Here is a 17662-nt window from a genome sequence, read left to right as displayed (position 1 = left end):
GTCTTGCCCATTGGGGCTGGATTGGAAAATTCCACTTCTCCATTCAAAGAAATCACTGACACCCTAAATCCCCTACTCCGACTAGAAGGCTCACTGGCACCCTAAATTCTCACTACTTTGTGCTCAGTCTGACTCCACCACCCTTCTATATCGAGTTTGAAACAAGGGAAGAAGAAAGAGGCGGCGAGAGTCGGATGGAGGAAACGGCGCAGGGCGTGCACCACAAGTAGGTGGTGCGGGTGCGTCGCCGCGTTGCGGCCACAAGTCGGCGTATGACGACACAGGAGAGTGCCCTCCCACTACCTGTGTGGGGCGAGTAAGCCACCGGCGACAAGGGAAATGATAAAGTCGACCCATCTCCCGTCCCCAGAAGCGCCAGCGCCGTGACGTCAGTACGTCGGCCGACGGGGAGAGGCGAGGCGGGGCGTGGCCAGCTTCAGTCTCGGAGTATCGCGAGGGCTTCGTGCGTTCCTCTGCGCGCGGCGGGGCTTCAGCTGTAGTGGGTGTTTCGGTCTTCCTGGTCCCGGGGTAGCAGGGGTCGCCGCCAGGTCTTTTCGGACCCGTTACCCTCGGCTGCCGCTCAGGATGTATCACAACAGCAGCCAGAAGCGTCACTGGACGTTTTCCAGCGAGGAGCAGCTGGGGCGTCTCCGGGCCGACGCCAACCGCAAGTTCAAGTGCAAAGTGGTGGCGAACGGGAAGGTTAGTGCGAGCCCCCGGCCCCCTCCCCGCGGCCTCGACTGTGGTGCTCCCGGCCCCGCGGCTCACCTTCGTCGGCCTCGGATTCAGTGTTTGCAGCCCGAGAGCCCAGCGCACGTCCCTGGAGTCGCGAAGACCTGAGCTCAGATCCAGCCCCAGAGTCTTGGCCAACTGTGACCCTGGGCGGGTCCTTTACCGCTTCTCTGCCTCAGTTTCTCCATCTGTCAAGTGGAGATAACAGTATCTTTCTCTCCCAGGGTTGCTGTGAGGATCCAATAGGATATTTGTACAACACTTTTCGGACTTTAAAATAGAAATATTGATTATTTTTTAGATGTAAGAGCCAGGAAGCATCTTAGACACGCCGCCACCCCCCTCTCTTTCCAAAAGCAGTATCTAAGGTATTGAGAGGTTAAGTGACTTGCCTCGGATCCCAGAGCTTAGACTCAAGGCTAGGAATTCTGATTCCCGTTCGGGTTGAGGCCACAATCTTTATTTTGGGGAGGGTTGGAGATTTTTTAAAAAATTAGTGATTGTGCCTTTTAAACTTTCATTGGGTCAGTTGTGCTCCGCAAGAACCCTGACTGGACTTCTCCTTTAGGTTGTGGAATCTTGTAGAGTCTCCTTCCACAGAAGGAGAACATGGATTGCCACAGCCAAGGAATTCGGTACCTTGTGACCTACCAACTCGTGAAGATTTTTATACATGGCTAAATTGGTCTTAGGGCAGCAGGAATCAGTCCTCAAGTATTTATTAAGCATTTACCATGGCAAGCAGATGCTGGGTGTTGGGGCTATAAAGACTGAATGGAAACAGCCCCCACTTTGGAGTAGCTGACATCCCACCAGGGGAGAGGGCAGGTGCACATGTAGGCATGTACAGAAAATGACAGGTAATCTTGAAACGTCACACAGCTAGGAGGACCAGGTGAGGTGGCACTTGAGCTGAGTCTTTAAGGAATGTATCTCACAATGTAGGGGTGAGAAGGGAAAGCATTCCAGGCATGAGCAGCAGCCAGTGTAAAGGCAGTAGGTGGAGCATATCTGTAAGAAATGACAAGAAGACAATCAGTATGGCTGGACTGTGAAGTTTTGGTGGGGTGTAAGATGTCATTAAATCCTAGGATCTCCTTCCCTTCATGTCACACACATGTAAAGATGGTCACTCTAAATTTTGTTGTTACTCAGAAGTATTCCACTTCCCTAATTGGAAATTCTTTACACCCTCTGTGACCATAATCACCTTTCCTAAGCCTTACCCATTCAAAGCCTATTCCTTTGCCTTCTTTAAGCTCTCCAGGCTTTCAGTATTTTCGAAGGCTATTACCCCTGCTCTATAACCAGTAGTTAGCTTTTTCAACTCCACACTGTCTTCTGCTGTATAATGCCTTGCCCATTTGTCCTGTTGCCATTCATCTCTGGATTCCCTTCATCATTTTACCTCTTCTATTCCAACTCAGCAACTGCTGACCTCAACTGGAGGAAAACTTCATAAACTTTCTGTCTGGGTACTATTACAGATTCATGTTTCCAACCTCAATTGCACCTTCACTGTTCCAGGGAAGTCGTTTTAGTCTTCTATAATTAATTCCTTATCCTGTTGCCCAGAGAAACTGACAAAACTGAAGTCGTTTCACATGAGCTCCCTCTTCTAAGGACATCTCCCAGTCTGTCCTTCTTTCCTCTAGTCTTTGACAAAGAGTTGACTTTTTGCCTTGCAAATCTTGCCAACCTTTCTATTATGTGCACCCCTGATCCCATTCTCTTGAGTAAGTAGATTGACTTCCTCAGTCTTCCTTAACCCTGTACCCCTTCTTCAGGCTCTTTAACTACTGCTTTTAAATATACCTTCTTAAAAAAATCTAGATCCTGCCATCATCTCAAACTGTAAACTGTTGTTTAGAATCCTCTGTTTTTCAACCAAACTCCTTGAAAAAGGTGTCTGCATTCATTGTTTCTATGCTTTTGAGCCTTTTGTAATCTGACTTCAAACTTCTTCACTCAACTGAAACTTCTCTCTCCAGAATTGCTAATGAGTTTATAATTGCCAAATTTGGTGTGGTCTTTTCTTAGTCCTAATCCTCACCCTGTCAGCTGCTTATTGGACCATTTCAAACTGGATTTCCTGATGACACCTCAAATTTAACATATCTGGAACTGAACTCATCAACTCTTCCTTCCTATCTTTCTTTTTCCCATTTCTGTGAAAGACACAACTATCCTTCCTTGTCCACCAGGTTTGTAAAGTCAGCTTTATCCTTGACTCCACTTTCCTTTACCCCATGTATCTAATCAGTTGCCAACTCTTTATGTTTCTCCCTCTACATCTCTTGCATCCAATCCTTTTTCTCCATTCACACAGCTACCACCTTAGTTTAGGCCCTCATCACTTCTCACAAGAGTTATCAAATTGATTGGGTAAGTGAGATAAAGAAGTTGAGGATGACATTGAGGTTGTGAACGTGGTTGACTGAAAGGATGATAGAGCCCTTTGTAGAAGTTTGGAAGATACTTGTAGGTTTTGGACATACTGTGTTTGAGTACCTGTGAGACATCAAATTCCAAATGTCCAGTGGGCAGGTTATTCAGATTTGGAGCTGAACTAAAACCCTGGGACTGGATATGTAGATCTGGTCATGTTCTGTGTAAATATGCATTGGAACTGAAGAGTGTAGTGGTTAGGACGCTGTAGATGGGAAAACCTGGGTTAAAATTCTGTATTAGACACTTGTGCAAAATGGGTTTCGATTTAGTGGCTTCTTTTTTTTTTATTTTATTGAATAAAATAAGCATTTCCATAACATAGTACAATAAAAAAGATGATTGTACATGAGACTACAAATCTACTATGCATAACTTTCTGTTCTTTTCAAATATAAAACACAATTCTCATATATATTTTTTCCCCCTTTTTCTTCCCTCCCTCATGCTAGATATGACTACCATTAGACATAGGTTTATATATATATATATATAACATTATTCTCTACATACTTATATTTATTGGTTCTTTCTCTGGATACAGATAGCATCTTTCTTCATATGTCCTTTATAGTTAATTTGGGTATTTATAATAGACAAGTCAGTGGCTTCTTCATTTATAATAGACAAGTCAGTAGCTCTAATCCTAGATCTTGTCCTGTGACTCCATATCTAGTGCTCTTTTCACTATACTATTTATCATTCTCTTCATGCTTACTAACAACATTGATAATTGTTGTGAAGGAGACATGGGTTAGGCATTGTGCTATTTCATTGAGATGTGTGCAAAGTTTGATTTTGGTCTTAGGGAAAAGAATGCTAGCTGCTTTGACTGAAGTTATTGGGTAACTTTTTTTCTTAAAGGTTCTGGCAAATGATCCAGTCTTTCTTGAACCTCATGAAGAACTGATAATCTGCAAATATTATGAGAAAAGACTGTTAGACTTCTGCTCCATATTTAAGCCTACAATGCCAAGGTCTGTTGTGGTAAGTTATGGGCAGGGTGGGTGAGGAATAATGCTTAAAAGCAAACTTAGTCAAATCAGGCAGTTTACAGACTCTGAATTATCCCAGCTTTGCTCACATTTACATAAAATATTGTGTCTACATATGTGTGTAATCAATATTGATGTCATTATTGTGCTCAGCCATAATGGACAAGGTTAAATGTACCATAAATTGACTTCGAAGTCTTCATTAAACCTAAATTCTTCTTTTTCACTCAGTATCAGTTTTTTTTTTTTGCTGATCTAGACTACGTTTTTCATTTATCCTTTGAAAGCTCTGATACTATCTTGTACTTAGCATCTATTTATGGAAATCAACCCCTGCCTATTTACAACCCAACCTGGTGATACTGTCCCTTGTAACAGGGACCTGCAGACCATAACTTTTTCCTGTCCTCCCCTTTTCCTCTCCCCATGAAAAAATTTTTTTCATTACCTTGTATTTATTTTTTATATCGTGTACTCTCCCCAATGGAATATAAGCTCTTTGAAAACAGAAACTTTTATTTTTTAACTTTGTCTTCGTTATTTAACTCAGTGCCTAGCATGTAGTAGGTGATTAATGCATATTTGCTAACTGATTGATGTATTTGTCCTTGTCAGTTAAGAGCACCTACTACAGGTTGAACCTAATAGAAAATAATGTGCTCTTCAGATGGAGAAACGTAGGCACATTGAAACCCATTAAAAAAGACAGCATGCATGGTATTTTATCTCTTTTATGAACAATGTGCTATTTCTTCAGAACATACTAAATAAAAGTATTTAGAAGTTCTGGTTCAAATAAATTTATGGCAGGCTTTTTAGATATCCTGAGATCTAAATGTCTCTTTTGCCTTGAAAGCAGTGAATGTTTTGCCAATATACTGTCCAGATGTACTCTTCTCTTTACTGTCTCTGCATATTAGCCAAGTAGTTAGAAACATGATGCATGAATGGTTTTGTAGAAGGATTGTGAATTCCTCAGATAGTAAGGACTTGAAGAGAGATTTGCCATATTTTTAGATTTTATGACAAACTGATACTGAAACTAGCATCCTGCTGCAACATAAGATTTTGGATAAGTGGGAATGGGAGCACATGATCTTTTAAGTATGTAACTAATATTTTTAATTTAGTAGTTCACAGAATTTGAATTGGATAGGATCTCAGAGTCTATCTATTACTTGAAAAATAAGCCCCTCTACAACATCTTTAATAAGTGGTCATCCAACCCTTGTTTGAAGCCTTCCAATGATAATGAACCCAATGCCTCCTAATTTATAGCTCATTCTACTTTTGTATAGTTACGATTATTAGGTAGTTTTCCTTATATTGAGCTTAAATTTTACTCTGTGGCTTCAACAACATTACTCTTAATTCTGTCTTTAAGAAAGATCTTCCATTTTGGAGTTTTTCATGTTGCCTTCATGGCAACTTCTAGTATTATTGAAGATGAGGATGATGATAGTTGACATATTGCTTTAAGGTTTGCCAGGCCTTTTATGTACATTATCTCATTTGATCCCAGTGGAAAGTTCATCTTAGTAGTATGCTTATGGTTCAGGGGAACTTTTTTTCCCCTTATAGCTATAAAATGATAGTAGCAGATGAGCTGGCATATGAATATTTTTTAGTAAGTATTTACTAAAGAGTGGTAGACAAGAAAAGAAGAATAACCTTTATTTTTAGATCTTATGATGATTTAACCTATTCCTGGATTACTCTCTGTTACATATTTGAGGAGTAGGGAGTGGTGGTATTGTTTATTCAGTTGTGTCCAATTTTTTGTGAACCCATATTATAATACTGTCCATGGGGCTTTCCTGGCAAAGGTACTGGAGTAACCTTGCCATTTTCTTCTACGGTGGAATAAGGCAAACAGAATGTAACTGACTTGCCCAGGGTCACACGGCTAGTAAGTGGCTGAGTTCAGATTTGAACTCAGGTCTTCCTGACTCTAGGCTCAGGGCTCTATCTACTCAAACCATCTCATTAAAATAGATTAAACCACAGATATGTAGAAAGAATAAGAGGATGGCTGTGTGTGAATTTAAATTCATGTATTGTTTGGACTATATATTTTTAAAAGCCAGTCATTGACTATCGGATCTTTTGGTTATTCAGAAATTTTTTATTACTATGGCACTGCTTGCATTCCAAATAATTCCATTTGTAATGATCAAAACCTAAGCTAATTTATGATGTTTTATGGAAACTTAAGTTGCATGACTGGCTGTAATAAATATTTTCTTTAACTTAGGGTACAGCATGTATGTACTTCAAACGTTTTTACCTCAATAACTCAGTGATGGAATATCATCCTCGGATAATAATGTAAGTAATAAACACAGCACTTTAAAAATCTTTATTTGTCTAGTTTATTATTTAAATTTAGGAAAAGGTTTTTTGTTATAAAACTCAGTCATATAAGATTGAATTTTCCAACATACCATACTTTTAAAAATTTAAATGTGTGGAATTTTTTTTTTCTTGTAGGCTTACTTGTGCATTTTTGGCATGTAAAGTAGATGAATTTAATGTGTCCAGTATACAGTTCGTTGGAAATCTTCGGGAGAGCCCTCTTGGACAGGAAAAGGCACTTGAACAAATTTTGGAATATGAACTCTTACTTATTCAGCAGCTTAATTTCCATCTTATTGTCCACAATCCTTACCGGCCATTTGAAGGTTTTCTCATTGACTTGAAGGCAAGTCTAATAATTCAGAAGTAAACTAATACAGTGTTCTATTTGTGGTATGTCACATAATATGAAAAGATAGCACTTAAAACTCTCTAAAATTACCTCTTAGTTAAAAGTATATAAGTGTCAATATTACTTTATTAGGGTTACTTGAGCTATTTACAAATTAGAATCTCTCTTTAGTTTGGAATCCTTAGAGTGGGTCTATTTTCAACCCCTTTTGAGTTTATGTATTTATTAAGAAATTTTAGAAGAACCTTGTCATATTACAACAAAGCTAACAACCAGCATTTAAAAGAAATCTCTCTGTATTGTATTACATAGTATGACTGCACTATATCTGAATTTAACTAGATTGAGGACTACAGTCTCTAACTTTTAGATAAACTAGATGATGATTTGGCTAATTACCATTTTGCCTGTTACTAAAACAGGGATATACCTTTGAATTAATGAAGAGGAATTGACAAAGACCTTGATGGATCCTGGGGGCAGTCTGACCCATCAGGCAATAGCTCACTTTAGTGATTCAGCTTGCTGTCTTGAAACTTGAGAGATTTTTCAGTTCCTCAGGTGTTCCACATTGATCAGAAATCTTGTTGGTGCTCTGGTCTCTTGAGGTCAACCAGTTTTAGTATGCACATCAAAGGGAGTTTTGGAGTGGTAGATTGACCATAATAGTTGTTTACATCTTTGTGGATTTCCTAAAAGTGTTTTCTGTTGGCATTTGGTGAGAATTGGCAAGTCTTCATCAACCCAAGATTAATTTCAGGTCATTCCTTAGAAGCCAACCTTAAGATGATAGGAACAGCATTAGTCTCATTCATGAACTCACTTGTCTGTGTTGGCAGAGTGGATAAAGGAATCAGGAAGACACAGATTCGTATCTTGCCTCTGATAATTATTCTTTTTGTCTCTGAGCAAATGATATCATCTCTCTGAATCTCATTTTCCTCATCCAGAAAAAAAATAATAATAGGGTTGTTTCTGAAGGTCAAATGACATATATAAAATGCTTTGCAAACCTTATAACACTGTATATATACCTGAACTTTGTTATTTTATGTGCCATGGTACTCTTGTCTATTGTATGAAACAGGATACATGTTATAGAACAAAGAGACCTTCGGTGGTATTATCCTGCCTTCTCAGTGGCTTTTACCCATTCATTCCTTTTAATGTGACACAAGGGAAGGGTAAATGGAAGTAAAGGATCAATTATTTTGCATCTGCCTGGCATTTTCCCTAGTGGCCAGCGTAACATCTGTCTTTCAGAAGACATCCTCCTGAAAGTATCCTATTCAGAAGAAGCCAATTTCTCAAATTATTCATCTGTTCTAAATAAAATATTTTACAAGTACTACATATTGGCCTTTTTTTTTCTGCCTTAGGGAATAATAGTGTAGGAAGCTGGCAAACTGCTAAAACATTTACAGACCTTTGTTACTTGTTCTTTGCCGTTTTCTAATAGAGCATACAGTTTTACGTGGGAAATTTATTAAATTGCTTAACATTATTAAGCACAAAAATAGTGCTTCTTTAATAAGTATTTTCCTTTTAATATGATTTAAAACAAAGTGTTTTAATACCTGCTCTTTTCTTTTCAGACTCGTTATCCGGTACTAGAGAACCCAGAAGTTTTAAGGAAAACAGCTGATGATTTTCTTAATAGAATTGCTTTGACAGATGCTTACCTTTTGTATACACCTTCACAGATTGCTCTTAGTACCATTATATCCAGTGCCTCCAGGGCAGGAATTAACATGGAAAGGTATAATTTCATTTTATGTTTTAAGTATACCCTTTGTCATTTTATTTACCACTGATGAAGACCCTGTTTTTTAGTAAAGTGCTGTTTTAGAATGTATCAGTTCAGGTCCCTGAGTTTAAGGGTTGTCTAATAATAGACATTTTTTAAAAGTGGAGCAGACAAGTTATTGAATCTTTTTTCCAAAGTACTCTAAATTTAAGAAATATTCTTTCATCCAAGATAATTCATTCCTATCTAAAAGTTGGTATTTACAATAAGATTCTTCAGAGACTTTCAAAAGTTTTTGGTATAGTGTATATAGGAATTGTTTCACCCTATTATCTAAAGTTTTAGGAGAGGCATAGCACATAGAAATGGTAACCATATGTAAATTATATACAGGTAGCTGGGTGGCCTAGTAGATATAGAGTGCTGTGCTTAGAGTCAGAAAGACCTGACTTCAAATCCAACTTTAGATACTTAATAGCTGTGTAACCCTAGGCAAGTCACTTAATCTCTGTGTGCCTCTATATCCTAGTCTGTAAAATTAGGATAATAATAGCACCTGTCTCCCTAGAATTGTTGTGAAAATGAAAAGAGACAATAATTGTGAAGTCCTGACACAATACCTTGAACATCGTAGAAACCCTATAAATGCTGACTGATATTATTATTGTTATAGTAAAATAAAACCTTATGATAAACTTGAGAATAAGAAAGTACAAAGAGCACTTATTGGAGTTTGAGCAAAACTGATCAAGTATAATGACATTTGCAACATTCCACATTAGTATTCCCACAAGAGAGAGAAGCATATTTTCTTACTTGTTTTTCAAGGACAAATTCATTCATTCTAATTACACAGCATTCGGTTTCATGGTTTTTGTTTTTAATTTTTGGTGATTCTGTTGGCATTGCTATAATCATTGTATATATTGTTTTCCTGGTTCTGCTTATTTTGCAGTTACTTACCAATTCCTATGTCTTCCTATGCTGCTCTGAATTCTAATCTATCATTTCTTATGGAAATACAGTAAAATTCTATTACGTATATGTTTCAGCCATTACCCAATCAGTGGGCATCTATTTTGTTTCCATTTCTTTGCCACTACAGTAAGTGCCTCTACAAATACTTTGGTATATATGGGACCTTTAATTCTGTCTTTGACCTTCAGGTATATGCCTACCAGTGGGATCTCGGAGTAAAAGGGTATGGATATTTTAGTCCTTTCCTTCTCTTAATTGTAAATGGCTTTGCAAGATGATTGGACCAGTTCTTAGCTCCTCTAGCAGTATGTTAATGTGCCTGTTTTTCTGCAACCCTTCCAACATTAACTATTTCCATCTTGTTTTATATTTGCTGGGTATGAGAGGTCAAACCTCTGTGCTGTTTTAATTTACTATTCTCTTACTGTTTGATTTGAAACAGTACTTCATATGGTTGTTAATAGTTTTCAATTCTTAGAATGTTTCTTAGTCTTACGTATTTCTGTTAGTTGCCTATAAATCTTAATCTCAAACTCTTATCAAGGATACTTAATACAAAAGTTCCCCCTCCCCCCCAATTAATAGCTTTTCTTTTTTCCTAGTTGCTTTAATTTTGTTTATGCAGCTTTTCCATTTTCAGAAATCAAAATTATCTCATGTCTTTGGTGATAACTTTTGTCCTTTGGTCATGAACTTTGACCATTAAAAAGTTAGAGATACTTAATTTTTTATGGTGTGATCTTTAATATTTAGATCACAAAGCCATTTTGAACTTGCTGTATTATATGGTGTAAGATGTTGATCTTATGATACTTCTATAGAATAATGTGTTCCATATTCCAAATAATCAGTTCATATAATTGAGGAATATTTGAATGTTCAATTCTGCTACTCAGTGCCATGTAGAATTGGGAAGGAAAATACTGTATCATAATCTTTTTTTTTGATACCCAACAAAAGTTTGGTAACTTTAAAAAATTATGTAGGTTACAGAGTTTTGGGACCAGAAATTAAATAGCAAAAATGTTCTAGTTACATTTCATCATTACTTTCTTTTTTGCTTTGTCTTTCTTATATTATCCTCTGCCATGTGTGCTGGTCCTTCTTTCATTTTTTTTTCATTCTTCCCTGTCACATTGTTCAGGTCTCCATTTGTTCTTTATTAGTCTGCTTTCTTGGGCTATTTTGTTTACCTGTGTTTATGCTTTTATTTTTGAAAGCTACAACTTGATAATTTAAAAAAAAAAACACAATTAATATTTAATTGTAAAGCAAAGAAAATTCTAATTAACCTTCTATTTGTAAGCAGAAAAAATAATTCTGAAATTATGATAAATAGGTGTTTTTTTAATATGTTTATATTGTTAACAGAGTATTATACTTTTAACCTTTAATGTCAGGGTAAAACAATGTCTCTGGCCACTGATATGCATGATGCATTATACATACATGAAAGTACATACAAAGACATGCGTGTGTATACACACTATACATACATATATGCACACACACACACACATATATAAACTTAGTAGGTTTTCATTGGGTTAATGAATGCTCTGAAGGAGTAGAATTTTTTTTGGTGGGGGGGAAGGTAGGACAGTTGGGCTTAAGTGATGTGCCAGAGGTTCCACGGCTAGTTTTTATGTTAAGTCTGAGACTGGATTTGAACTCAGGTCCTCCAGGGCCAGTGCTCTATTCACTAGTACCACCTTGGCGCCCCGAGGAGTAGGAATATTAAAGAGAGAAAAAAGGAATAAGAAAACCTAATATTCTTAACCACTTTTTTTCTTTGTTAAGATTTATAAAATGCAAAAAAATTATTTTAAACAGTTAACAGGATATTAATTCTTTGGTAAAATAGTAGATAGAGACCACTTAACCCTGGTGTCAGGAAGACATTGGTTCAGATATGACTGCTGGTAAATATTGGTTACATGTCTCTGGACAGGTCAGTTCTCTTTGTGCCAGACAACTTTGTTTGATTAATTATCTTGCAAGTTGCCAGTTTGCATTGGTGAAGAAAGTTTCTATACTAGTTATTTCCCCCACCCTGATGAAATGACAGTCTGTTATCAGAAAATCTTTTGTCCATGATAATCCTGGTACATTTTATTTCTAGCTCTAAAGTTTTGGTTATTTTTAAAAAGTTTCAATCTTTTTTTTTTTTTTTGCAAAGAACAGAAATTGATAACTCTTTGAGAGATTAGGAGTTTTAGCAACATTAGTTTTCTGATATTTCAAATACAGCATAATTAAATTGGGACAAAATGATGATAAACTTTCCCATCATGATAAATGTGACAGAAGATTTTGTTTCTTACAAGTGCATGTTCTATTAATAGTAATTGCAAATTATTAAAAAAAATTAGTCTGTAATTTTCTTTTTACTTTTTTTTAAAGTTATTTATCAGAAAGTCTTATGCTAAAAGAGAATCGAACCTGCTTGTCACAGTTATTAGAGACAATGAAATGTAAGTAAAGAAGCTTTTTGAGGAAATACTTGTTACAACATGGTATTTTCTTTTAATGTTGACTGAACTACATTTTTCTTAAGGTGTTGTATATATATCTCCTACAGAATTACTTAGATGTATAATTATAAACGGGCATAAAATATATATTTGTGGCAAACAAAAGGCACATAAAAAGAAACACTTTTCATCACAGGTAATAAACATGGAATTCACTTCAAAGATTATATATGCTGAAAATACTATCGGGGCAACCTATATAAGTTATGTTCAATATAAATTTTAGTGTATATAAATTCATAGAATCAAAATCTCAGCTTAAAAGGACCTCTGAGGTTGTTATGTACATGAACATAAGAGTCCCTTCTATAATACCCCAAGAAATAGAAATCGAGCCCCTCTAAGGAGACAGAACTTGTTACTTCCCCAAAGTAGCTTATGCCATCTTTGGATAACTGTTATTGTTAGGAAGTTTTATTACATTAAATCAAAATTTACCTCTTTAGAACTTTAATCCATTGTTTCCATTTCTACCACCTGGGGCCAAGCCGAGTAAGTTTAATTCCTCCTCCACAAGACATCTTTTAAATTAATTTGCATATTTAAGAGCAAGCTGCCGTACTGTATAACAGATTCCAAAATAATTTTTGAAACATTAGAACATTGGACTGAATCTAATGTAATGAAATTAAGTTTAATAAATGTTATAAATGTTGAGTCTTATACTTGTGAAGTCAGTCTTTTGAACCCAGATACAAGATGTTCTCTGCCACTTTTTTGAAAAAAATCTGTGAGGGGGTTTACCAGTCAACAGTGTGATGTGGCAGCCATCAAAACTAAAGCTATCTTGGACTGCAGTATAGAAGGCCAAGCTTTAAGAATTAAGGAGATAGTCCCTTTATAACTCTAATCAAACCAAATCTGGAGTATTGTCTTCAGTACCTCATGGTACTATAGTTTGGGAAAGACATTGATGAACTAGAGAATTTCCAGAGAGGGAAGCCAGAATGGTGAAGGTCTTTGGATCATTTGTGTATCTGCTGAAGGAACAGGGGATGTATAGTCTGGAGAAGAGAAGATCTGATAGGCTATGTCCAAGTATTTGAAAGGCCTTCTTATGTTCTGTAAGACTCCCAGGTACAGAACCAGGACCAGTAAGTGAAAATTGCAACTAGGCAGATTTAGGATCAATGTCAGGAAAAATTTGCTAGCAGTCAGAGCTATCAAGTAGTAGAATGAATTGCCTTGGGAAGTGGTGGGCTTCCCTTCACTGGAGGCCTTTAAACAGACACTGGATGACCAGGTGCTAAGTTATTTTAGGTATTCTTTTTTCAGATATTGGTTGGATTAGATGGATATTGACATCCCTTCTAAAATTCTCTGATAAATACTTGAAGGCAGCTATAATGTTTTCTCCTTCCCAGGCTTAATATGGCATGATCTCCACCATGAACAGTGTGCTTCCTAAAATGTGACCTTTGGAATCAAACATACACTTCAGTTGTAGTCTTAAGTAGGGGAACATAGAATAGGATTGTGTCTTCCTTCCAAATACTTTATCTCTCTCCATAAAAAATAATCTTTCAGTAAGCATTTACCAAGGCTGTACAATATGCCAGGCAATGTGCTGGATGCCGGAGACACAAAGACAAAAATGAAACTGCTCCTGGCCAAAAGGAGCTTATTATATTAAAAGCCCATTAGTTTTTTGACTGCCATGTCACAGTTATAATTGATAACTGAACTTTCCATTCCCTGAAACCCCTAAGTCTTTTTTCAGAACTGCTCTCTAAAAGTGCTTTCCTTATCTGAAATTTTGAAGGTGAGTTTTTAAAAACTGAAATACAGGCATTAACCTTTATAAAGCTCTGTAAAATAGCATTTTACTAGTTTTGTTCCACTGCTCTAGACTAAGACGTTTAAATTTCTGTCATCCACAGTATCTGCTGTCTCCTAGTTTTATATATCACCTATAAATTTTTATGTATCTTCATTCAAGTTATTGGTAAACATTATAGAGCCAAGGGTAGAGACCCCTGCAACATTCTACGTGAGATTTTCTTAACAAACTTCCATTAACCCATTTGGGCTTGGTTATTCAGTGATTTCCAGATATGCCTAATTGTATCTGGCCTACATTTTTCTTGCCTACAAAGGTAGCAAGAGAAACATGCTTTGCTGAAATCTGGGCAGAAAAGTCTATTAGGGAGCAAGAAGCTCACTGAATTCAAAGTTCTCTATTCCTTCCTTGTCCTAGTAATTTTTTTTTTGTAAAGAGGTTGGAAAACCTATTAAGACTGATTTTCAGAAGAAATAAGACTAATTTTATGTTGTTTGTTGACCCCTCTACTAATAGGCACTTAGAAGGGTAGCAGTTAGCCTGTCGACTAGTAGTCTCTTTTGTTGAGAGGGAGCCCCGCCCTCCACACCTAAGAGTCCTTCTGAATCCAGTAGAATGACTCAGGTTGGCAGAGCAGTTAGGGAAGGATAAGAAATAAAAATCTTTATTCTTTATTCATCCAGCACTACTGAGGGCCTGCTATGCTGAAGTACGTGTATAGATTACTTTGGGCATCTCATGATGAATATGAGATAGTGTGAGTGGAAGGGGAGGAATAATTGACCCCAGGAGTCATCAGATCTAGTTTCTAGTCCCAATTTTGCTTCCTGAGAAACTGTTATAACTTTAGGTAAATTAGTTCCCCTCTCTAAATTTCTTTCCCTATCTGAAAATCAAGGGTCTTAGACTAGATAAATTCCTGCTTTAAAAATACGAATATTAAAAAATATTTATATTCAGTAAATTCAGAATTAGTAAACATTTATTAAATGCCTGCTGTGTACTGGGGACTGCTCTAGGCCCTAGAAGAGATAGAAAGTTTAGAAATAAGGAGCAGACCACATCTTCATGGAATGTCTAGTAGAGGTGAGACAGATAGGTCTCATAATACTATGTGTTAAGTGCATTGGAGAGAAACAAAAATCCCAAGAGGAACCAACAGTCATAGGTAATAGAGATAAAACAAATTGATTCATTTAACAAACACAGAAGTGCTGTACCACATGGCTCCAGACACACAAAGAAAAAAGAAATAGTCTCTGACTGCAAGAAGTTTATATATCCAATAAGGGGATATAACATACACACGTATAATTAATCCAAAATATTCTGAAGAGGGAACAAGCACTAACCTAGAAGGACCAAAAAAGGTTTTTTTCTAAGGATTCTGATGGGTAGAGATGACAGAGTACATTTCAGACAGGGGAAAACTCATTTGCTTACATAGTGGTAAGTGTAACTGGAATGTAAAGTTCCTCAAAGGGAATAATGAAGCTATGAAGATAGAGAGAAGCCAGATTGTGGAGGACCTGATGCCAGGCTGCAGAGTTTGCATTTTATCCTAGAGACAGTAGGAAGCTACTGAAGAACATTTTTGATCTTGTAGCAGTATGGGTCTAGTAGAGAGTGAATAATGTGAATTTGTGGTGAGTCCAAGTGACATCATTTACATGACTTCTTCATTCAGCTTGGGTTAATTAGCAGGAAACTAGTAAAATACTGGGAGTCAAGGATTAGGTGGTGGGGGATAGTGCATAATTTATATGATTTTAATAATCAAGAATAAGTTTAGGAGTATTGAAAATGGAAGGTTATTGAGAAAGGCAGTACAGTGATCAGTGAGGAGATTTTGAGTTTAGTCATAAAGGTCTGAGGTGAAGGTCAGGTCTGTGCCCCAGTCCATGAGAGTTGAATAACATTCCTTCCAAGTTTCTCAGACATTGGACCTGATTTTTTTGAAAGTCCTTAAAGTTTTTAAATTCGAAATTTTTTCAAATTGAATATAATTATGTTGTTGGCTTCTATAAAGGCTTATATCTCTGAGAATGTTATCTTATTAAGGTATAGATTTAATTTTCAATTTTATTATGTAAATCAAGTTACCAGATAGCTGTTTTGTCCCCCGTTCACTACTGACCTTGGTTGAGGTTGGAACTTTTACCTAGATTGGTCAAATTAAGTTGTAGGTCTTTAGTTGTACCACTAGAGGGTTCACTTTGAAAGTGAACTATGAATTTGATTCTGTAGATTTAGGAATCATTTAATGAATTGTAAAATTGGAAAGAAACTTGGATGATTAGATCGACATTTTCTTTTTAAAGAGAGGAGGGCAATTGAGTGTTTTTGTTCTAAAATGTTCATATTTTCATCCCAGATATATTTTTAAAATGGAAACTAGGTATTAAATGTGTGAAAATACAGTATGTTCTTTGAAATAAAACATTTGAAAAAAATTATATTAGGGCAAAACTGTTCTCCTATAGAATGTTTAATTTCACAGTGACCTAATTGAATGTATTATTTGTTAACACAACTGGATGATAAAATAATTAAAATCTACAGATATGTATAGTTGACACTGGAAATAGATATATGCCCAAAGGTTCTCCCACACAACAAATTCTTAAGGAGTTTATGTGATCCTTTCCCCCCCCCCTAGCTAGAGTTTATTTAGTAATCTAAAAGAGTTTGATTACCCACAGTTAGTGCTGGAATTATTTGCATTTATTGTAAAATGATTTTTTTTAAAACTTAGAAATCATATAACTCCTGATAAATTTGCTATCTTTTAGTTAAAAGTGGTAGGGAACATTCTTTCCAATTATATTTCCAATTATTACTTTCTTTTGGGAAAAGAACCCTTTACCCCAGATTGTCATCTGTGTATAATGTATATTACTGTACCAGGTTGCTGGGCTGTTTTCTATGTGTAAAGATACATACCCTCCCAGTAGGGTGTGTACTTTGATTTCTTTTTCCAAATGTAGTAATAAGTTTGCAATGATCCTTTAACTCTTTTACTCATTCTATAAAGCATTTCCAAAATAACTTGCCATTGTTGGGCATGCACTCTGTGGCAGTGAAGCAGAGAATAGTAATTAACCCATATAGGATTTAAACCCTGTAATCATAAGATGACTCCACAGAGTACCAGGCACTTCATAGTCTGTTATCCTGCATCAGATTGTACTCAAAATATTAACTACAAAGCCTATGAATTAGGATTCTTTTTAAAGGTGGAAGGAGTCTTAGATTAGAGATGCATTTGTTCTGGATTTTATCCACTGCCCTTATTTTACAGAGTAATAACCTGAAATCTAGAAAAGTAATGTACCCAAGGCCACACAGCTAGTTAATGGCAGAGAGACAAACATAATTTAGGTCTCCAGATTCCTGGCCCTCCTGCACCTTGTGATCTTTGTTCTGTATCCTCAGTACCTATTTACCTGTAGGGCTAGAAGACAAACATAAAAACCTATTGCTTCTACCTTCCTGTATCTTCAGTAGGTGTCTAACTGATTCTTGGGTAGAACTGGAAAAGAACATTTTTGCTCAGCACAGGGGCTAAAGACAGGGAGCAGAAGTAGTTCTTGTATATCACGACAAGAGCTTCAAACTGAAGAAATGTCAACAGGAGATGAATTGAGTATTGGGGAGTGGGACAAAGAGAATAGATTCTCCATGGCAATGCTTTCAGGGGATAGGCTTGGACCCATAATTAAGCAAGAACTTTAAAACAAC

At 36.5% G+C, this 17662-nt stretch overlaps 1 protein-coding gene across 1 annotated transcript in view; it reads left to right on the top strand.

The window, feature by feature from the left end:
• Window positions 1–416: 416 nt before the first annotated feature.
• CCNH (cyclin H) overlaps window positions 417–17662 on the top strand; it is a 29957-nt gene continuing 12711 nt past the window's right edge. Inside the window, exons 1-6 of the mRNA XM_069085070.1 lie at window positions 417–702; window positions 4045–4167; window positions 6430–6503; window positions 6666–6876; window positions 8478–8641; window positions 12011–12081. Of these exons, the coding sequence (XP_068941171.1) occupies window positions 586–702; window positions 4045–4167; window positions 6430–6503; window positions 6666–6876; window positions 8478–8641; window positions 12011–12081 (760 nt within the window). The 5' untranslated portion in view covers window positions 417–585. The remainder of the gene's footprint in view (window positions 703–4044; window positions 4168–6429; window positions 6504–6665; window positions 6877–8477; window positions 8642–12010; window positions 12082–17662) is intronic.

Source organism: Petaurus breviceps, unplaced genomic scaffold (assembly GCF_028583685.1).
Source record: "Petaurus breviceps papuanus isolate PSGF00001 unplaced genomic scaffold, PetGlider_PUasm1.0 175, whole genome shotgun sequence".
Classification (NCBI taxonomy): Eukaryota; Metazoa; Chordata; class Mammalia; order Diprotodontia; family Petauridae; genus Petaurus; species Petaurus breviceps.
The sequence above is the reverse complement of the archived record's forward strand: the minus strand, read 5'-3'. Positions and strand labels throughout refer to the sequence as shown.